This window comes from Asterias rubens, chromosome 1 (assembly GCF_902459465.1).
Source record: "Asterias rubens chromosome 1, eAstRub1.3, whole genome shotgun sequence".
NCBI lineage: Eukaryota > Metazoa > Echinodermata > Asteroidea > Forcipulatida > Asteriidae > Asterias > Asterias rubens.
Window position 1 is genome coordinate 30,827,920 of NC_047062.1, and position 15,848 is coordinate 30,843,767.

Here is a 15,848-nt window from a genome sequence, read left to right on the forward strand (position 1 = left end):
TAAAAGAGTAGTGACTTGTTCTTAAACGGGTTTAAAACATTGCCGGTTTTAAACGGCCATTTAAGAACTCGTCGCTCCCCTATTATTCCCTTATGTATGGACAAAGAAACCCAGTTTTAACAGTAAGCAACTAGTTTTGACTTGTAATCACATCAGCTTAAAACATCTCTCTGAAATGGGCCTCCCCCCCAACTTAGGGTTCAGAATTTTGCTGTGCGTTTATGATACCTGACCCTATGCTAAAAATTCTACCAGACTAGAAGAACACTTGAAGACAGGGACTTACTTCCAGTGTTAGTCTGCGTGCAGAAGTCAAGGTACCCAACCGGTCCCATTGATCACAGATTGCCTGGCATCGAGTATTGATGGGTCCGATGTCATGGTACTCCAGGATACTGTACAGAAAATAAATCAAAACTTGTTTTAATATTATACAGACTCTTGCTAGACTAGAGTCTTTTTCATATGCTGCACCGTTTCTTTGGAGTAGTCTTCCTGTGTAGTATATTTGCCAGGCTAGTTCTTTACTATGTTTTAAGTACCTGTTGAAAACTCATTTGTTTAAAACTGCTTTTTTGTGATTTGTTTATTTGTATCTTGTATCTTTCTCTCATTATTTATTTTATTGTTCTCTTTATGCGCTTAGAGGCTTTTTGCATTAGGCGCTTTTCAAATGTCTTATTATTTTTATTATTATTATTATTATTATTATTGTTGCTACTGTCTGGCATCATTTGGATATACATGTATGTGTGCAGACCGGGTCTGTTTGTAGCATGTTCATCCCGTTCACAGACAGACCCAACTTGTTACAAGAATTTAACTGACTAGGGTTACGTTATAGATGCCAACAAGCCAACAAGCTACACCAAATCCACTTCACAATATTTCAGGACGAGTTTGGACGCTTTGAGAATTAGTGGTGTGACCCAACTTAAAGGTGTTTGAACTAGCATTTGGCCAGCGGACCACTGTTAAGGGAGACAATGATCAACACTTCAGAATCTAATTTCTTTAACTGTTTCCCCAAATCTATCTTTTTCTTTCCTTTCATGTGGTGATGTACAAGTCATTTAATTTGTGAACATTTGCCAGTCCCTTCCGCAAAATGATTGGATCCAGGAAGGCAAAAGAGAATATGTTGCCAAAAGCTTGCGGGAAAAGAGGAACAAAAACTCAAACAGGAAACTCACACCAAAAAACTAAGACCATTTCCCTATACAAATATAAAAACAAACAAACAGGAAAAGAAAAATGAAAAAAAAAAAAACCCAAAAAACGATAACCATTTGATACCATTCACATGTGTGAGGTTATTTTTTAAACACTATAGACATGTTAACAAAAGAGCCACAAAGCCAGAACTTCATGCAGGCACAATTTGTACACAGTTCAATGGAAGAAAACATGAAATCTTTCATTTCATGATGATCTTATACCTTTTTTTTTAAGAAGAAAATCTAAGGCACATCTCAAAACTGGTTCAATTTTGTTTACAATTCTCGTGTGGTGTACTAACATGTATTTATTACAACATGTCAAAATTATAGAAAAGTTTGCGGTAACACCATGTAATAACAATCTCTCAATGAGTTGGGGTGGTTCTGAAAAGAACCGTTGGATTAACTCGACGTTTCGATCAGTATGATCTGATCGTCATCTGGAGAATGCAAAAAAACTTTCACGAATAAAGTCTCCATCTCTGACTTACTCTGATTTCATCCACAGTGTGAACACTGAAGACATCTACCAGGTCTTCATTGGCTCCCTCCATCCAATTGTTAAATTCTCCAGAAGACGATCAGAGCATACTGATCGAAACGTCGAGTTAATCAAACGGTTCTTTTCAGAACCACCCCAACTCATTTAGAGATTGTTATTACATGGTGTTACTGCAAACTTTTCTATATCTTACTTCCACCATGCAAAGTTTCAAATCCTACTTATGTCAAAATTAGATAGAGTAACACCTTATCTGTTGTGATTTGCATGAAAAACCTCCCCGTCCAAAGAATATAGACAAATTCTTACTTCATTTCTTGAGCGATAGCAGCAATCTGTTCTACACGGTCTTGATGGGCTGCCAGGTCACTCTCAAAGGCCTCGTGTTTCTTCTTCAATGCCTGTGAACAAAACAGAAGATGGAGAGATGAACTAAGTACATACAGGGGGATTGCTTGGCAACAGACAGGGCAGGATAGAGTGAATTGGTGAAGAGGCTTTGCTCCTGCAGTGGAGTGAAACAGGCTAGACGACAGCCTGTGAACAATCAGCGGAGAGAATGATTTCATTTTTGTATATTTGGCACAATGACCTTGCCAATTCTAGAGAAAATCTCTCACCAGTAACCACCAAGATTGTCACGGGTTTAAATCTCATCAGAGTAATCAGCTGGGCCCAATTTCATGGCTCTGCTTACCGCCGAATTCTGCGCTTACGATCACGATTCCCCGCTTACGTGCAAGCGCCAAATTTCGCTGCTAACCTGTGAAATACGCTTGCTGTAAGCACAGAATTTCCTGCTTCCGTAAGCGCCAATTCTGTGCTTACGGTAAGCAGAGCCATGAAATTGGGCCCTGTTTTCTTTCACAGAACTCACTCAGGAAAGTACTGAGTATTCAGTGCTTTACATACAATTGGTAAACCCCCAAAAATATTCTCTATATCAGCAAGTCCTATTTCCAAGATGTCATCGTCGTCATTAGTTATACTTTTTAAGACTTCATCATCCTACATTCAAAACCTCAACTGTCCGAGATACCTATTGCAAGATCACAGTAAGTTCGGATGGCACTTCTAAAGCTCCGTACTTTCTAATAATCAGAGGTTTGTACTCACATAAATTTCATTGAGCTTGACTCCTGTGTAGTCATTATTTTCAAGGTCTGGTTCCTTGCCTTCTGCCCATCCCTCGTGGATGTTACACTTGTGATGGAACTTCCTTGCCAAGTGATCCAAGCGCTCCAGTCTACAAAAGCCAAACAGTTAGTTTATTCCACTGCAAATTGTTTCCATGTCCTTACAAATTGTTAAACTTCATTTCATTTTGTAATAACAATAAAACAAGAAAGTATGCTAGCGGCACTACCATGTTCATGTATCAAACTCTTGTGTTGGCTCTGAGAAGGACCATGTGGTCTCCTACTAAAAAACACTTCTTCCTTCCTTTTGAGATCAGCGTGTCATGGCCGAGCGGTTAAGAGCACCGGATTCAAGCTCTGGTGTTTGATCAGCAGAGTGTGGGTTCAAATCCCGGTCGTGACACTTGCTACGTAAAATTGGGGAGGTAGTGCTTTCTGCTCTACCAGCCAAGCTTCTGACTGATGATACCTAAGCCTACATCCATATGGACTGTAAAGGGGGTACCCCTGTTTCAGCCCTAGGAGTAGGTGGCAACTGCCTCCGGAAAAAAATAATTTTAGCCCACACCGTATTGTGTATCTGGCGACTTGCATAAAAAAAGAAAGAAAAAAAGATGGCCTCCAAATCATGGTTGAAGATAAACAAACAACCAGACACACCAGGGCGAACCCCTTCTTGTAGCGATTAGTCTACTGAGGTCTTTGAAGGGCATTGATAGTTTTTATAACAACACATGGGACTTTATGGCTTCAAGTCCACCCAAAGGATGGAGCAACAATGGTTAAGTGTCTTCCTTTGAGGATACAAGTGTCATGAATACGTCTGGAACCCACACTCTGCTGATCAGAAACACTGGCTCAGAGCTTAAGTTTGAGGCTCTTAACCGCTTGGCCATGGGCAGCGTCACGGCAAACGATTTGTACACATGGTTGCACCCCCCAATTTTACTACTCCAGTTTTTCTTACATTTTATGATCAAAACAACGCAAAGCTTTTAAGTAGGATTTGAAATTTTCTGTTTACTTTAACAGAAAGGAAAGCTCGGGTTCCAAGTTCTTTACCCCTACATGGTTGTACCCGCAAGTTTTCTAGTCTTTCCTATGATCTACGCCACGCAAAGCTTCAAACATCACTTTGACAGTTCTAAGGATACCTATCCAAACTGCATTCTCAGCTCTGTTGGAGTTTGGAGTTTGGGTAAGCCTTGTTAGACCAGACAGCATGTGCATATTCATGACCCACACAAATAATAAATTCTTCCTGCAGACACAAACACTAATGTCTCTGTGTATGAGCTGCCTGCTGTTCCATAATGCACAGACACCATGTGTGGCCTGCAGCCCTATAAATTATACCAATTCCACGCACCACTGCTTTCTGAAATTTAATCTAGCTGCAATGTACTTTCATAATGCATGGATATAATAAATTGTCTGCCATAGGTCACAGCTAAATGTAAGCAAACATGACATTGATAATCTGTTACCACAACAGACGCCGATCTGGGGTGTCAATCTGGGGTGTTATTATATGTTTTTTTTTTTTTTTCTTTTTTTTTGGGGCAAAAAAAAAAAAACCCAGGAATTTTGTTTTAAAACTGAGAATCACATCCCTGTAATTGGAAAAATTTCCTTAAGTAGGGAGAAAATCTCGCCCGCATAGTACAGCCATGTTTTCACTAAAGACTGTACACAATCACATTGGCCATTTTTCGAAACAACGTAGGATGATGGAGGACAATGTTTACCTTCTCATCTCCGACAGCAGCCAATCTTCAAAGCCACGTTCAGACTGCTCCAGCCCCTTCCATGCTTTGGCTATATCCTGGTGAAAAAAAAAGCAAGAACAGAATTAATACCACAGAGAAACATGTGAAAATCCTTGAGCAAGTTCAGACTACAGAAGCATAGGAAGAATACCATATCATATTTTATCTTGGTACTTCAAAGATATTAAGGTCATATCAGAATTGGCGGCTACATCTATGGGTACGAGAGTTGCTAAGGAAGTCTTATACTCTAAAGCCATTGGACACTTTCGGTAAACAGTATTGTCCAAGGCCCACTTTCCGACAGAGATGGCGCTTTACAAATGTCCGTTGTTATTATTATAGAGATCTGAGTTGAGTTAGTTTGAAAAGAGAAATGGGTTGAAGAAGAAGGTCTTGACGTACCGAGACCAGTTTGCCTTCCTGTGGGATGTACGCAGGTCTGTTGCTGAGACGGAGTTTAGTCTGCAGGGTGTTGTAGTTCGTCTCTAACTGGCCCTTCTCTTCTGTCTTCGGAGGCTTCTCCTTCCCACGATAGTTGCGGAACTCGTCAAGCTTATCCTGCAAAGAATAGCACAAAATAAAATGTCAACAAACGTAAAAAATATGGTTGGGCGGGGTGGGCATTTCACCAAAATTTAAATGAAAATAACTTAAATACTTCTGAATGGCCCAGAACACTAACCTGCACAAAATAAGCCAAAATGCATATTTTTTCTTTTTCTCAGCATTCCTTTCATGTGATTCTACATAAGTACAGAATGTACTATGAAAGTTATTGGTGTTAGGGTCCTCTCAGCATAAGCTCACAAACTCTGGCGGAGAATTAGTCCAGATTTTAAACACATTCTCAAAATATTGTTTTGAACACATGTGAAATATTCCTAGAGAGGCTGCAGGAACAGTCCAACGAATAAATTTAACAGCACAACACTGAAATTAGGGGGACTGTGCATGTACTTATTTCACGGGAAAAACAGGAATTCTACACTACCACATTAAATAAACATTGGGAGTAAGGCATATGGTGGGACAGTGAAATAATTTCCCTCAATGTGTCAGTCGCTACTTGAAAATCATTTTCACAGGTTTGTTATTTTATGCATATGTTGAGATACACTAAGTGAGAAGACTGGTCTTTGACATCTACCAACAGTGTCCAGTGTCTTTAAGAAGCATTTTGTTTCTTGTAATGTTTCTCAGATTGTGCATTACTATTCGAAATTGTTTTTCCTGCGTGGACACATTCGCTCAGGATTTTCGGTGATACCTCAAAAACATGACCACCTTTTGAAATGAAATTTGCAGGTGTTAGTTTTATTGTGTACATTAATGAGTCGAAGCCTTAGACTAGGGTATTTATATTGGCTGATAACCTTTTTAAGGTAAGCATATTTGTTGCTACTGTTTGTGCCCTAAATAATTATTACCACAATCAGCATAGTTTATCTATCAGTTAAAACCATGACAAAGCACCCATTAGTTGATTGCTGAACTTGCAAGAATAAGTACTCCACATAAAGGTAGTGGGAGTGTGGTTAACAACAGTTAAAATGCTTGGAATTTGCACAGAATACAATGTTCACGGTCTGACCAAGACCACAGGGCAAACTGAATGGAAATACACTGGGTAAACTGAATGGACAGGGTATGTACAAAGTCACTCATGCAAATCTCCAGACTTTTGTTGGGGATACACTTTGTGCAATAGGCACTCCACATCTGTTCACTGTGCACATACTAAAAAAAACAAAATAAACAAATAAACACTTGATGAAAGACCAACCAGTGCCCAATATCATGGAGCTGTTCAGCAGACACATGTTCGTACTAAGCAAAACAAAGCAGGATACCAGTCAGAAATGATGCATGTGACATGGTATTTTGGTTGGTAACTTTTCTACAGAAGACAATCAGAGAATACTGATCGAACCGTTGAGTTGAAACCAACGGTTCTTTTCAGAACCACCCCAACTCGTTCAGAGATTATCATCACATGGCGTCACCGTAAACCTTTCCATAACCTTAATCTGGTAAGCATAATTTTGTTGTGTTTAGCTACGATTTTGCGCTTAAGCAGCTCTATGAATAATGGGCTCAGATCATTGCACACCACTACACACACTGTGCATCTATATCTACAAATATAAGCTATGTATACGCTGTTCATTACATGAGACAAACCTCTGCTACTTGAAGACTCTACAACAGAAGCGCAGCCAATTTACAAAAGAAAAGTCAACATTACTTAGATGATGTAACAGTTTAAAGATTCTCAGTCTTATTTTGTCAGATTTAAACCCAGCAATTTACCTAGTTTTTTGTTAATCAGCTTACTTGATAGATTCAAAAAACAATCCTCCAATGATGCAATGGTTCTTGCATTGCTCGTTTGTTTGTGGGGGTGTTCCTTGGTTTGTTTGTTGTTGGGGTGTTGGTTGGTTGGTTGGTTGGTTGTGGTTGAGAGTTAATTAAAAACTAAAAGAATTGCTGTAGAGATCCAAATAACAAATTCTAACTAACATCGGCTGATGGATAGAATTTGTTATTTGGATCTCTACAGCAACTCTTTTAGTTTTTACTTGCATTTGTGCATTTTCCACAGCAGAGGCAAACGTTTGTGTAATATATGTGCATCAACTGTCAAAATTCATTCAGAGAAAATCAGGGAAAATGTTATTCTGCTTGGAATAAAATGAAATGTGGGGGGAGGGGAGTGTAAAGATTCTTACCTGGACAGCTGGCAAGTTGTTTTCTGGCAGAGTTCTGTCCTCAAGCCATGGGCGCTTACGTTTAATCCACTCCAGTAGCTGTAAACAAAGATCAAATACAACTTTAGATTCAGAGAAACACTCTATGGCTATCAGGTAAATGTGCTAGAATTACACGGATTTAAGATTTTTGTTCCATTGTTACTTTTAGCAACAGTTTATTTATTATTTAACTTTATTTTTGATATGTTTACACTTTAACATTGTCCTGGGGAATGAGGATCAGGTAGGCTCAGTGGTTTCAGGGCGGGCATGGTTGGCTTGTGTGTAAAGCGCTCGCCTCTCACCAAGGTGACCCTGGTTTGATACCCGGCGAGGGCCATATTGAGTTGAGTTGTGCGTTTGTTCTCTGCCGTGCAATGAGGGTTTTCCAGACCATCTTGTTTTCCTCCCTCGGGAACAATTAAACAATCAAATCTATGGCTGTGCTCCCTGGTCTTAATAGGTTGATGTGGCTGGCTGCCGAACATGCCAAAGGCGCCCTTGCATGCCTGCTTCTCAACACATTGTAACCTAAAACTGCCGTTTGAAATACATAAGTAAACAAATAAATTTATCTCTGGGGTGATACTTACGTCACTGGCGAGTCGGTCATACTCATCCATGAGTTTCTCGTTGTCTTGATTCATTCTCAAGACCTTACAGAGACGGTTAGCTGCATTCTCTGCCTGTGCGTCAGAAAAAGGAAAGACAATAATTATCTTATTAACACTGCTCTAGAATTGCAAGGGTCGTGGGTTTGAATCCCACCAGAGCTATATGCCTGTGATATTTTTTTTACAGAACCCGGGAACAGTGCTAATTCTCATCGGTATATGAGTGAAAACCAAAAATTTATATTCTTTATCCCGATGCAAATTTAACATCTATTAAGAATATTATTAATAACAGTATACAGAGCTGCCAAGATTCGCATCTTGCAATCAGGAAGATTTTGTTTACAACAATCAGGGAGATATTTAAAATAACACTCAACATAAAAATAAATGAAATGAAATAATGTTCTGCGCCTTGAACCTTGAACACCCAGCAGGGTGGATATGTGCGCATTACAAGTCTTATTATTATTATAATAAGGGGAAAGTTTCCATAATTGGCAAGAACTTAGAAAGATTTATTTATTTTCAGGAAACCTTCTACAGCAGAAGAGATGATGTATCTCTGTATAAAACAAACGGGGAGCGCGGCATGCAGCACTTGCGCATATGGATTGGTCTAAATATTCAAATGTACATGTATCTCTTTCAGTTTGCCCAAAAGCCAAGTTCCAACTTACCTGTTGAGCTCCAGCGAATGCGTGGTAGTAGCATGAGACGTAAGTCATGATGGAGCGTTCGTCTGGCTTGGCCGTGTTGATAATATCTGTCATGTAAAACAACACAAACTAGTGAATCACTGAACGACAAATCATTTCACAAAATGTGTTGTTTTTTCCCATTTTCTTTTCACCTCCACAGACTTCAAGAATGCAGGCCTGGACTTTTCCTTATTCTAAAACCATAACCTTCAAGCTGTTACACTTCTAGAAGTTCAACGACTCTGTGCAGCATCTTAAACACTTAACTACAAGTTAGTACATATGATGTACTGTTTCCTTCTCCGCTTTGTGAATGCTTTACTTCTCTCAAGATAAATAAAGGGCTTCAAAGAAGATTTTGAGAATGTTCTGAAATCTGGGAAAAATCCTCAGAAATTGGTTATTTTATAAAGCCCTAATAATTGTAAAACTCTTGGAAATTAAAGAGTTGAAAATAGCGATGTGTTTCCTAAACCCAAACGCAACCTCCCTTAGAAGTATAGCATCTTGTGGATAATGAACTCCAACCCCCCCCCCCCATCCCTAGGGTCTGTTTGAGCCAACCCTACCTTGGGGATCCAACATCTTGGGAATGTCCAGGTGCTTCTCAGCCACTTCAAAGGCAAGTTCCAAATTCTTCTGGGGATCATCCTGTGTGCAAAATAAAGGTTTTCAAAAAGAAAAAGAAGAACAAAAATTACCGGGTCATTTTTGACAACTCATAAAAAAATCTCTGCAAACCTTACTGGTTCTTCAGTTATGAAAGTAGTTGGGAGTAGAAAGCCACACTAATAAGGTACATGTACTCGAGGCAATGGAACAAACAAACAGTTTGGAATTGATTTTATCTAGAATGATCACCCCCCCCCCTGAGAACAAGGTTAGGCATGTATGTCACATGATCAAACAAAAATCAGAGGGAACCAGTTGCTCATAGACCTTATTGCAAATACTTGGTAAACGCGTAATAGGCAAAGAATGAGGTGCATGCTGGTCTAGCTAGCGATCAAGCTAGCATGCAGCTCATTCAACAGTTAACTGCAATGTGTGTTTGGGAAAACTGACATGATGCCTTACGAGAACGGATCAGCCAAATGCTTATTCCAATAGGCCTACTAACAAATACCAGGGGTGATAAGCAAGCAGCGATCGATCACCCCTGGAACGAGGTTGGGTACAATGTACTTACCTTACTTAGACTGTTGTAATCAAGAAGGTCAGGACGATGTCTGTGGATTAGAGCACAGAACGCCAAACCATCCTTCCAGCTGATGATCAAGGGGGAAAAAGAACAAAAAAAACAATTTAAACATTAAGAATACAAAATTAATCAGTCACAGGTTTCGTCATGTCTTATCTGACCGCATTCTTTATCCCTGATGCAAAATTAACATCTATTATATCGTTGCGGTACCCGCTGCTAAAAAACATAGTATTTGAACTGCCTCTAGCTACCGGCAATCACTGAATAGGGAAAGTACTATGTATACAGTGCTTACACCCATCGGTGTTAGGGTAAGGGCAAAACCAAAATTAACATTCTATATCCCCGATGCAAATTTAACATCTATTATGACAACATGGTGTTGTAATTTAAAACACGTAAATGCATGTAAACCTTTAAAGGGAAAAGTTGTTTTCAAAAATGCTGTTTTAATTTGCATCTGAGTAGACTGGGAATCTAATTTACAGCAGAGCCTAGTCTGAGCCCCTGCTACATTTTTCATGAAATAAATGGCATTTTAGTTGGTAACCTAAATTCTTGTAAGCATAATTTTGTGACGCACCAGCAGCTCTATGAGAATGGGCCCAGGACACAAAAAATATTGAGTATGTGGCAAATCACTTGGGGTGTCAGAAAAATGAAAAGACAAAAAAACTAAATCAGACATTTATCTTGATTTTAGCATTAAATCGATGTGCGAGAAGCACTGTATACTTAGTGCTTTCCAAGTCTTGCGGGGGTTAAGGAATATACAGGCTACTTGGGTGGGATTCAAACCTGGTGTTGTCAGATTTTGTCAAAACTCCTTGAAAGACATTTGTTCCCTTTTCTGTGAATATCTCTAAAATGTACAGAACTTTCAGTACTTGCTTGGAGTATTAAATACATCTTGTAATAGATCTTACTAAGATCTTCTTCTGTTATTGTAAGCGAACTTTTTTAATAACTAAACTATATAAGGACGCATTCCAGAAAATCAAATGCAGTTAAAGAAAAAAAAAGCAAGCACACCAAAGTTAAGTAGACTTTTCCATTTTTTGTTATCCTACTAGGAAATCCAATTAAGAAATTTGAAATTCTTTTTGCAGGAATGAATGTCAATTGTTGTTTGTGAAAGATAGCTCATGCTGCTGCTTGCTTAACCCTCCAACACTTGGTTCAATTTTCAAGTGAGTTGAACAAACATAAATAAAATAATTTAGGAGAAGGGATTTTGGTGAAACACAAGATTTCAGAGGAGAAGAAGCAAAGTGAGATCATTCTAGCAAGTAATTGATTTGTGTTCAATTTGTAATTTTTAATGCATGCTGTCGCTGTCAATATTTGGTGACCCATACAAATTTTACTCCAAATTTGGAATGAACCTAGGACCCCAAAGTGTATACATTCATTGCAAGTCTTATCAGGCTTTCCCATGCAGGTCTAGAAAGAAAAAAAATCATCTCACAAATAAACTAGATGATAAAGAAAGGTTAGATAAACGGATGCATTTTATCATCACATGCAAAGACAACAAGCAAAGTCAACCCTTGGCGTATATTAAAATTGGTAAAATTCCAATTTATTTTACAAACCCCATTTTATGTATTTGTTTAACTGAACTTGTAGGTTTCACTTCTTTTCTATTGGAAAATAAATTTAAATGTTCACTTGATTTGTTTTGACTCAGCATCCAACACTTTTAAGACAATTCATCTACCTGTTCATTTTTTGCTATAAGTAAGCAATATGTTGTTCTTTTATTTCAACTTTTGACCCTGTTAAAATTCTAGACTTTAAAAAAAAACCTGGATATGATAAATGACCATGGAACAGAAAGGTTAAAATACTGTAAATTTATTTTCAGCCTTCACCAGATATTTATTATCTGTCACCAAACTGCAAATTGAAACATATCTCAGATTGATCCCCGCCCTAATTTTCGAACCCCCCTGAAAACAAAACTAACAACAGCGTCAAACAAATAACGATGGTGTTAAAAGTGAGTAAACACACTCTGTCTGTGCTATGCGACCTTTGACATGTTATAACACAGGCATAGCTTCTATTGCTGATGCACAAAGTGATAGCGTTTTAAGAGATTGCTTTGTGCTGGAGTGTAGATATCTAGGGCAGATACACATTGGATTATTTACTCTCGGCAGTAAGCACACATATGTACATTGGGAATGGGATAAGAAAAATGCACTGATGAAAATAAACCATTCTGAAACGGCAGCACTGGTAAATAGTGCAGTGACATCTCAGTGTACAATTAATACTGTAGGAAACAGGCCTGGAATTTCATCGTTGAAAGGGCAAGGCCATTTTCATTTTGCAAAGGGCACTTCCATTGCAATATCTTAAAGTCTATGGGAAACTTCTGAAGGGCACCAAGGCCAAGTGGCCTGTGTGTAATTCCAGGCCTAAGAAAGTCAAGTCGTTTTGAGCCAAAAAAATGAGTAGGAACTGTTTGCCTGTTAAAGTTTTAGTTTCAAACATGTTTGCTGTACATGCATCAAACTCCAACAAAAAATCAAACTTCTGTTGTAAACCGTTTTCATTTTAACCCCCAAGGAGATCACCCAATGCAGGAATAATATACACAGGTATCATGTAACAACGCTCAACAGCTTGTTCAGACAACAAGCTGAAAAAACATTCACAGCTCTACATTAGATACTGTGTCCTCAGACATGATAAAACAATTATAGAGGCTGAAGCCGTGGTGCAGAGATGTGTGTTTTCATATTTTGATAAAGATCTACGCATTTTCATTTTTTTTTATCTGTGAAAGATATTGATTTTGGCTTTTAAATGATAACAAATATGCACACTAGTGGTGAAAATAAAAATTAAAGGGACTTTAAAATGAGAAGTAAAAGTACATGATGCATTGAAAGAAAGTTTCCATTTTGGCATTCTTTCAAGTCAGGTTAGAGTGAGAAGCGATGAAGTGATGAGATGATGATGAAAGGGTGTGGTCAGAGGGCATGGTTAATGGTTGACAGGTGTAAACAAAGGGCGTGGATGATACAATGTAGGCTTAGGGTATATGGGTGTGTCAAATAATTAAAGGTATGGGCAGATGGGTGTAAACAAAGGGCGTGGTCAAAAGGTTTGGGGTACAGTTGGAAGGTATCAGTTGAAGGGTTTGGAAAACGGGCATGGCGGGCGTGGTAAATGGGTATGTCAAATAGTTTAAGGGGTACAGGTTGAAGTATGTACACAAAGGGTGTGGTTAAGAGGTTTGGGGTATAGTTGGAAGGTGATGGTGCAGTAATAGGGTGTGGTTGAAGGGTTTGTGGGCAAAGATGAAGGATGGGTTGTTGTCAAATAAGGTGGATGGGTGTGGTATACAAGAACAGAAACACACATATAATATACAACTATTTAAAGACAGTGGACACTATTGGTAATTGTCAAAGACCAGTCTTCTCACTTGGTGTATATCAACATATGCATAAAATAACAAACCTGGGAAAATTTGAGCTCAATCGGTCATCGAAGTTGCGAGATAATAATGAAAGAAAAGACACCCTTGTCACACAAAGTTGTGTGCTTTCTGATGCTTGATTTCAAGACCTCAAGTTCTAAACTTGAGGTCTCGAAATCAAATTCGTAGAAAATTACTTCTCTCTCGAAAACTACGTCACTTTAGAGGGAGCTGTTTCTCACAATGTTTTATATTATCAACCTCTCCACATTACTCGTAACCAAGAAAGGTTTTATGATGATAATTATTTTGAGGAATTACCAATAGTGTCCACTGCCTTTAAAAAGTATCATACATGTATGAAACGAACACAACCAAAAACACAATGAGGGAATGAAGAGAAATGAACCAGGCTCGAGGGCTCCCAGCAATCATTAATTCTAAAACGTACTGATAATTAATGAATCTTCAATTGAAAGAAAAATGTACTAATATGAACAGCCCACTATCTATTTAAAGCATAATCATCTGACAGGCCTGTATGCTTCGTTTTTTAAAGGGCAAGGGCACCAAGGCATTTTCTCTGTGGCAAAGGGCACCCTATGAGGAAATTGTAAATTTCTACTGGAGCATTTCAAGGGCACCAAGGCAATGGCAAGGGGCAACGGAGGCAATCGCCTCCGTTGCCTCCGTGAAGTATCAGGCCTGATCTGAGGTTTTTCGTTGACAACTTGCCTGAGTAAATTTCAGTTTCCTAACATGCTTCATCTTTCCCCAAAAACTGTTGAAATTAACATATTTCTTTTCAAACACTATACTTTCCATACTGTCAGTCACACATGAATCTTGCATTTTGCTTTGAAAGCCATTGACCACAATCAAAATGAGACAGATACAATGTTCTATCTACACTTTCACATTAGACAAATTCATTTATATTTTCATTTGACTACACAGTCTCTGTTTCATCTCATGAAACCCACGCAAGGTTTTCCACCCAGCTACAACTGTCAAATTTAATATCCAGCGTTTCAGCTCTTAATCATTTGATTGCAACGTAATACTCCCACTGTCTACCTGAGACATCAAACACACAAGGTCCGACCCCATGGGAGCATGTGCTCGCTTGAGGCCGGCTCAAGCATTGGAACTATTTTTGCCTTCAAAAGTCGTTCATTCTCCGCATTAACTGAATTCTTGTGGCTATATCTATCAGATAAGAGTGGGTATGGTGCGAGACGGATGCGTCTCTGTACGGTCACTACACACATGCAGTCATCTGCAGACTATTACAGGCGGCCAGTGCGTTTCAACACTGTGTGGTAAACAACGCGAGGGTACAGACTGCTGTTCAATTGATTAATGTAAGGTTTCACTCCTGATACGACACGCGTTGTGAGATTTTGTCTGACAAGCCTTTTTTCTTTTCTTAGTCTGTTGTTGATGTTCCGCCATTTTTGTAAAACATGACATAAAGGTAAAACAGGTAAAGGTAAAGTTTTCGCTGATCTTTTGATCATGTATAAAGATGTTGCAATAAATAATAAATATATAATTAAACAAAGAGGGCCTCCAAGGTCAAATTCAGTTTTGTGACGACGCACTCATTTTTCAATAGATAGCATTCTCAAGTCTCTAACCTCACGTTTTGTTTTATACTCTTTCAGAGCTAAATTTGAAACGTGACGTCATTGGATATTAATAACAACTGAACACTCTAACGAGGAATTGTGCATCGTCAAAAGATAAATTTCAATGCCGCTTTGATTTAATACCATCAAAGTTCAGGAATGAACTAAAAATGAAACTACAAAAATAAACAAACCCATCTACAACTTCAAATGTCACGTCAAGTGGATGACTCAGATATTGACAAAGTTTGCACTGGAAGTGTATCAGGTAGACCATCAGATTAGATATCTCATTTGTCCACACACTTTGAGACACTTTTTATTGGAAATGGAAGCATACAGATCGAAACGTTGAGTCGTTCGTCATCAGTTTTTTCAGAACAAACACTTCTCTAAAGAGATTTTCACATGGTATTACTGCAAACCTCTCCAACATGTCTTAGTTATTGGCAAATGAGTGCATTGGACTGAATATCGACCTTGGCACCCCTCTTCTTTAACCAAATGTGCGTCAGTAGCAATCAAACTTCGGAAATACGACTTGGATGTTTAATTTGACGCCAGAGAATATCATTATTTCCATTCATCCTGATTGAGAAACCAGAAATTACAACCTTTCAACCCATCAGCCCCGACTTTCAGTATTGAATGCCAATATAACGGGGAGGGCAACAAAATTCATTATTTCAGTATCACAACCGACCCAGAACGAGCCGAGTTGAAGATGAGGTTAAATGAATTGACTGGTAAATGTCAAAGGATGGTTGTCAAGCCAAGCTGCTTCAGATGAAGAAAAAAAAACTCATAATAAATTGAGGCAATAAAATATCAGACTATGATCGTATGACATGAATTACGATGATACAAATATCTCATCGA

The 15,848-nt window shown here is 38.6% G+C and overlaps 1 protein-coding gene across 4 annotated transcripts in view; it reads right to left on the reverse strand.

Annotated features, from left to right (window-relative positions):
* Nucleotides 1-15,848, reverse strand: part of LOC117290418 (alpha-actinin-4-like) — a 50,350-nt gene that overhangs the window by 12,863 nt on the left and 21,639 nt on the right. For 3 of the 4 annotated variants that reach the window (XM_033771819.1, XM_033771827.1, XM_033771836.1), the window contains exons 5-15: nucleotides 9,888-9,966; nucleotides 9,268-9,349; nucleotides 8,678-8,763; nucleotides 7,977-8,069; nucleotides 7,363-7,440; nucleotides 6,815-6,832; nucleotides 5,036-5,191; nucleotides 4,610-4,686; nucleotides 2,839-2,968; nucleotides 2,032-2,123; nucleotides 287-395 (exon numbers count right to left, since the gene is read on the reverse strand). In XM_033771819.1, coding sequence (XP_033627710.1) covers nucleotides 287-395; nucleotides 2,032-2,123; nucleotides 2,839-2,968; nucleotides 4,610-4,686; nucleotides 5,036-5,191; nucleotides 6,815-6,832; nucleotides 7,363-7,440; nucleotides 7,977-8,069; nucleotides 8,678-8,763; nucleotides 9,268-9,349; nucleotides 9,888-9,966 — 1,000 coding nt within the window. The remainder of the gene's footprint in view (nucleotides 1-286; nucleotides 396-2,031; nucleotides 2,124-2,838; nucleotides 2,969-4,609; nucleotides 4,687-5,035; nucleotides 5,192-6,814; nucleotides 6,833-7,362; nucleotides 7,441-7,976; nucleotides 8,070-8,677; nucleotides 8,764-9,267; nucleotides 9,350-9,887; nucleotides 9,967-15,848) is intronic. The other variant, XM_033771844.1, reaches the window with a different exon arrangement.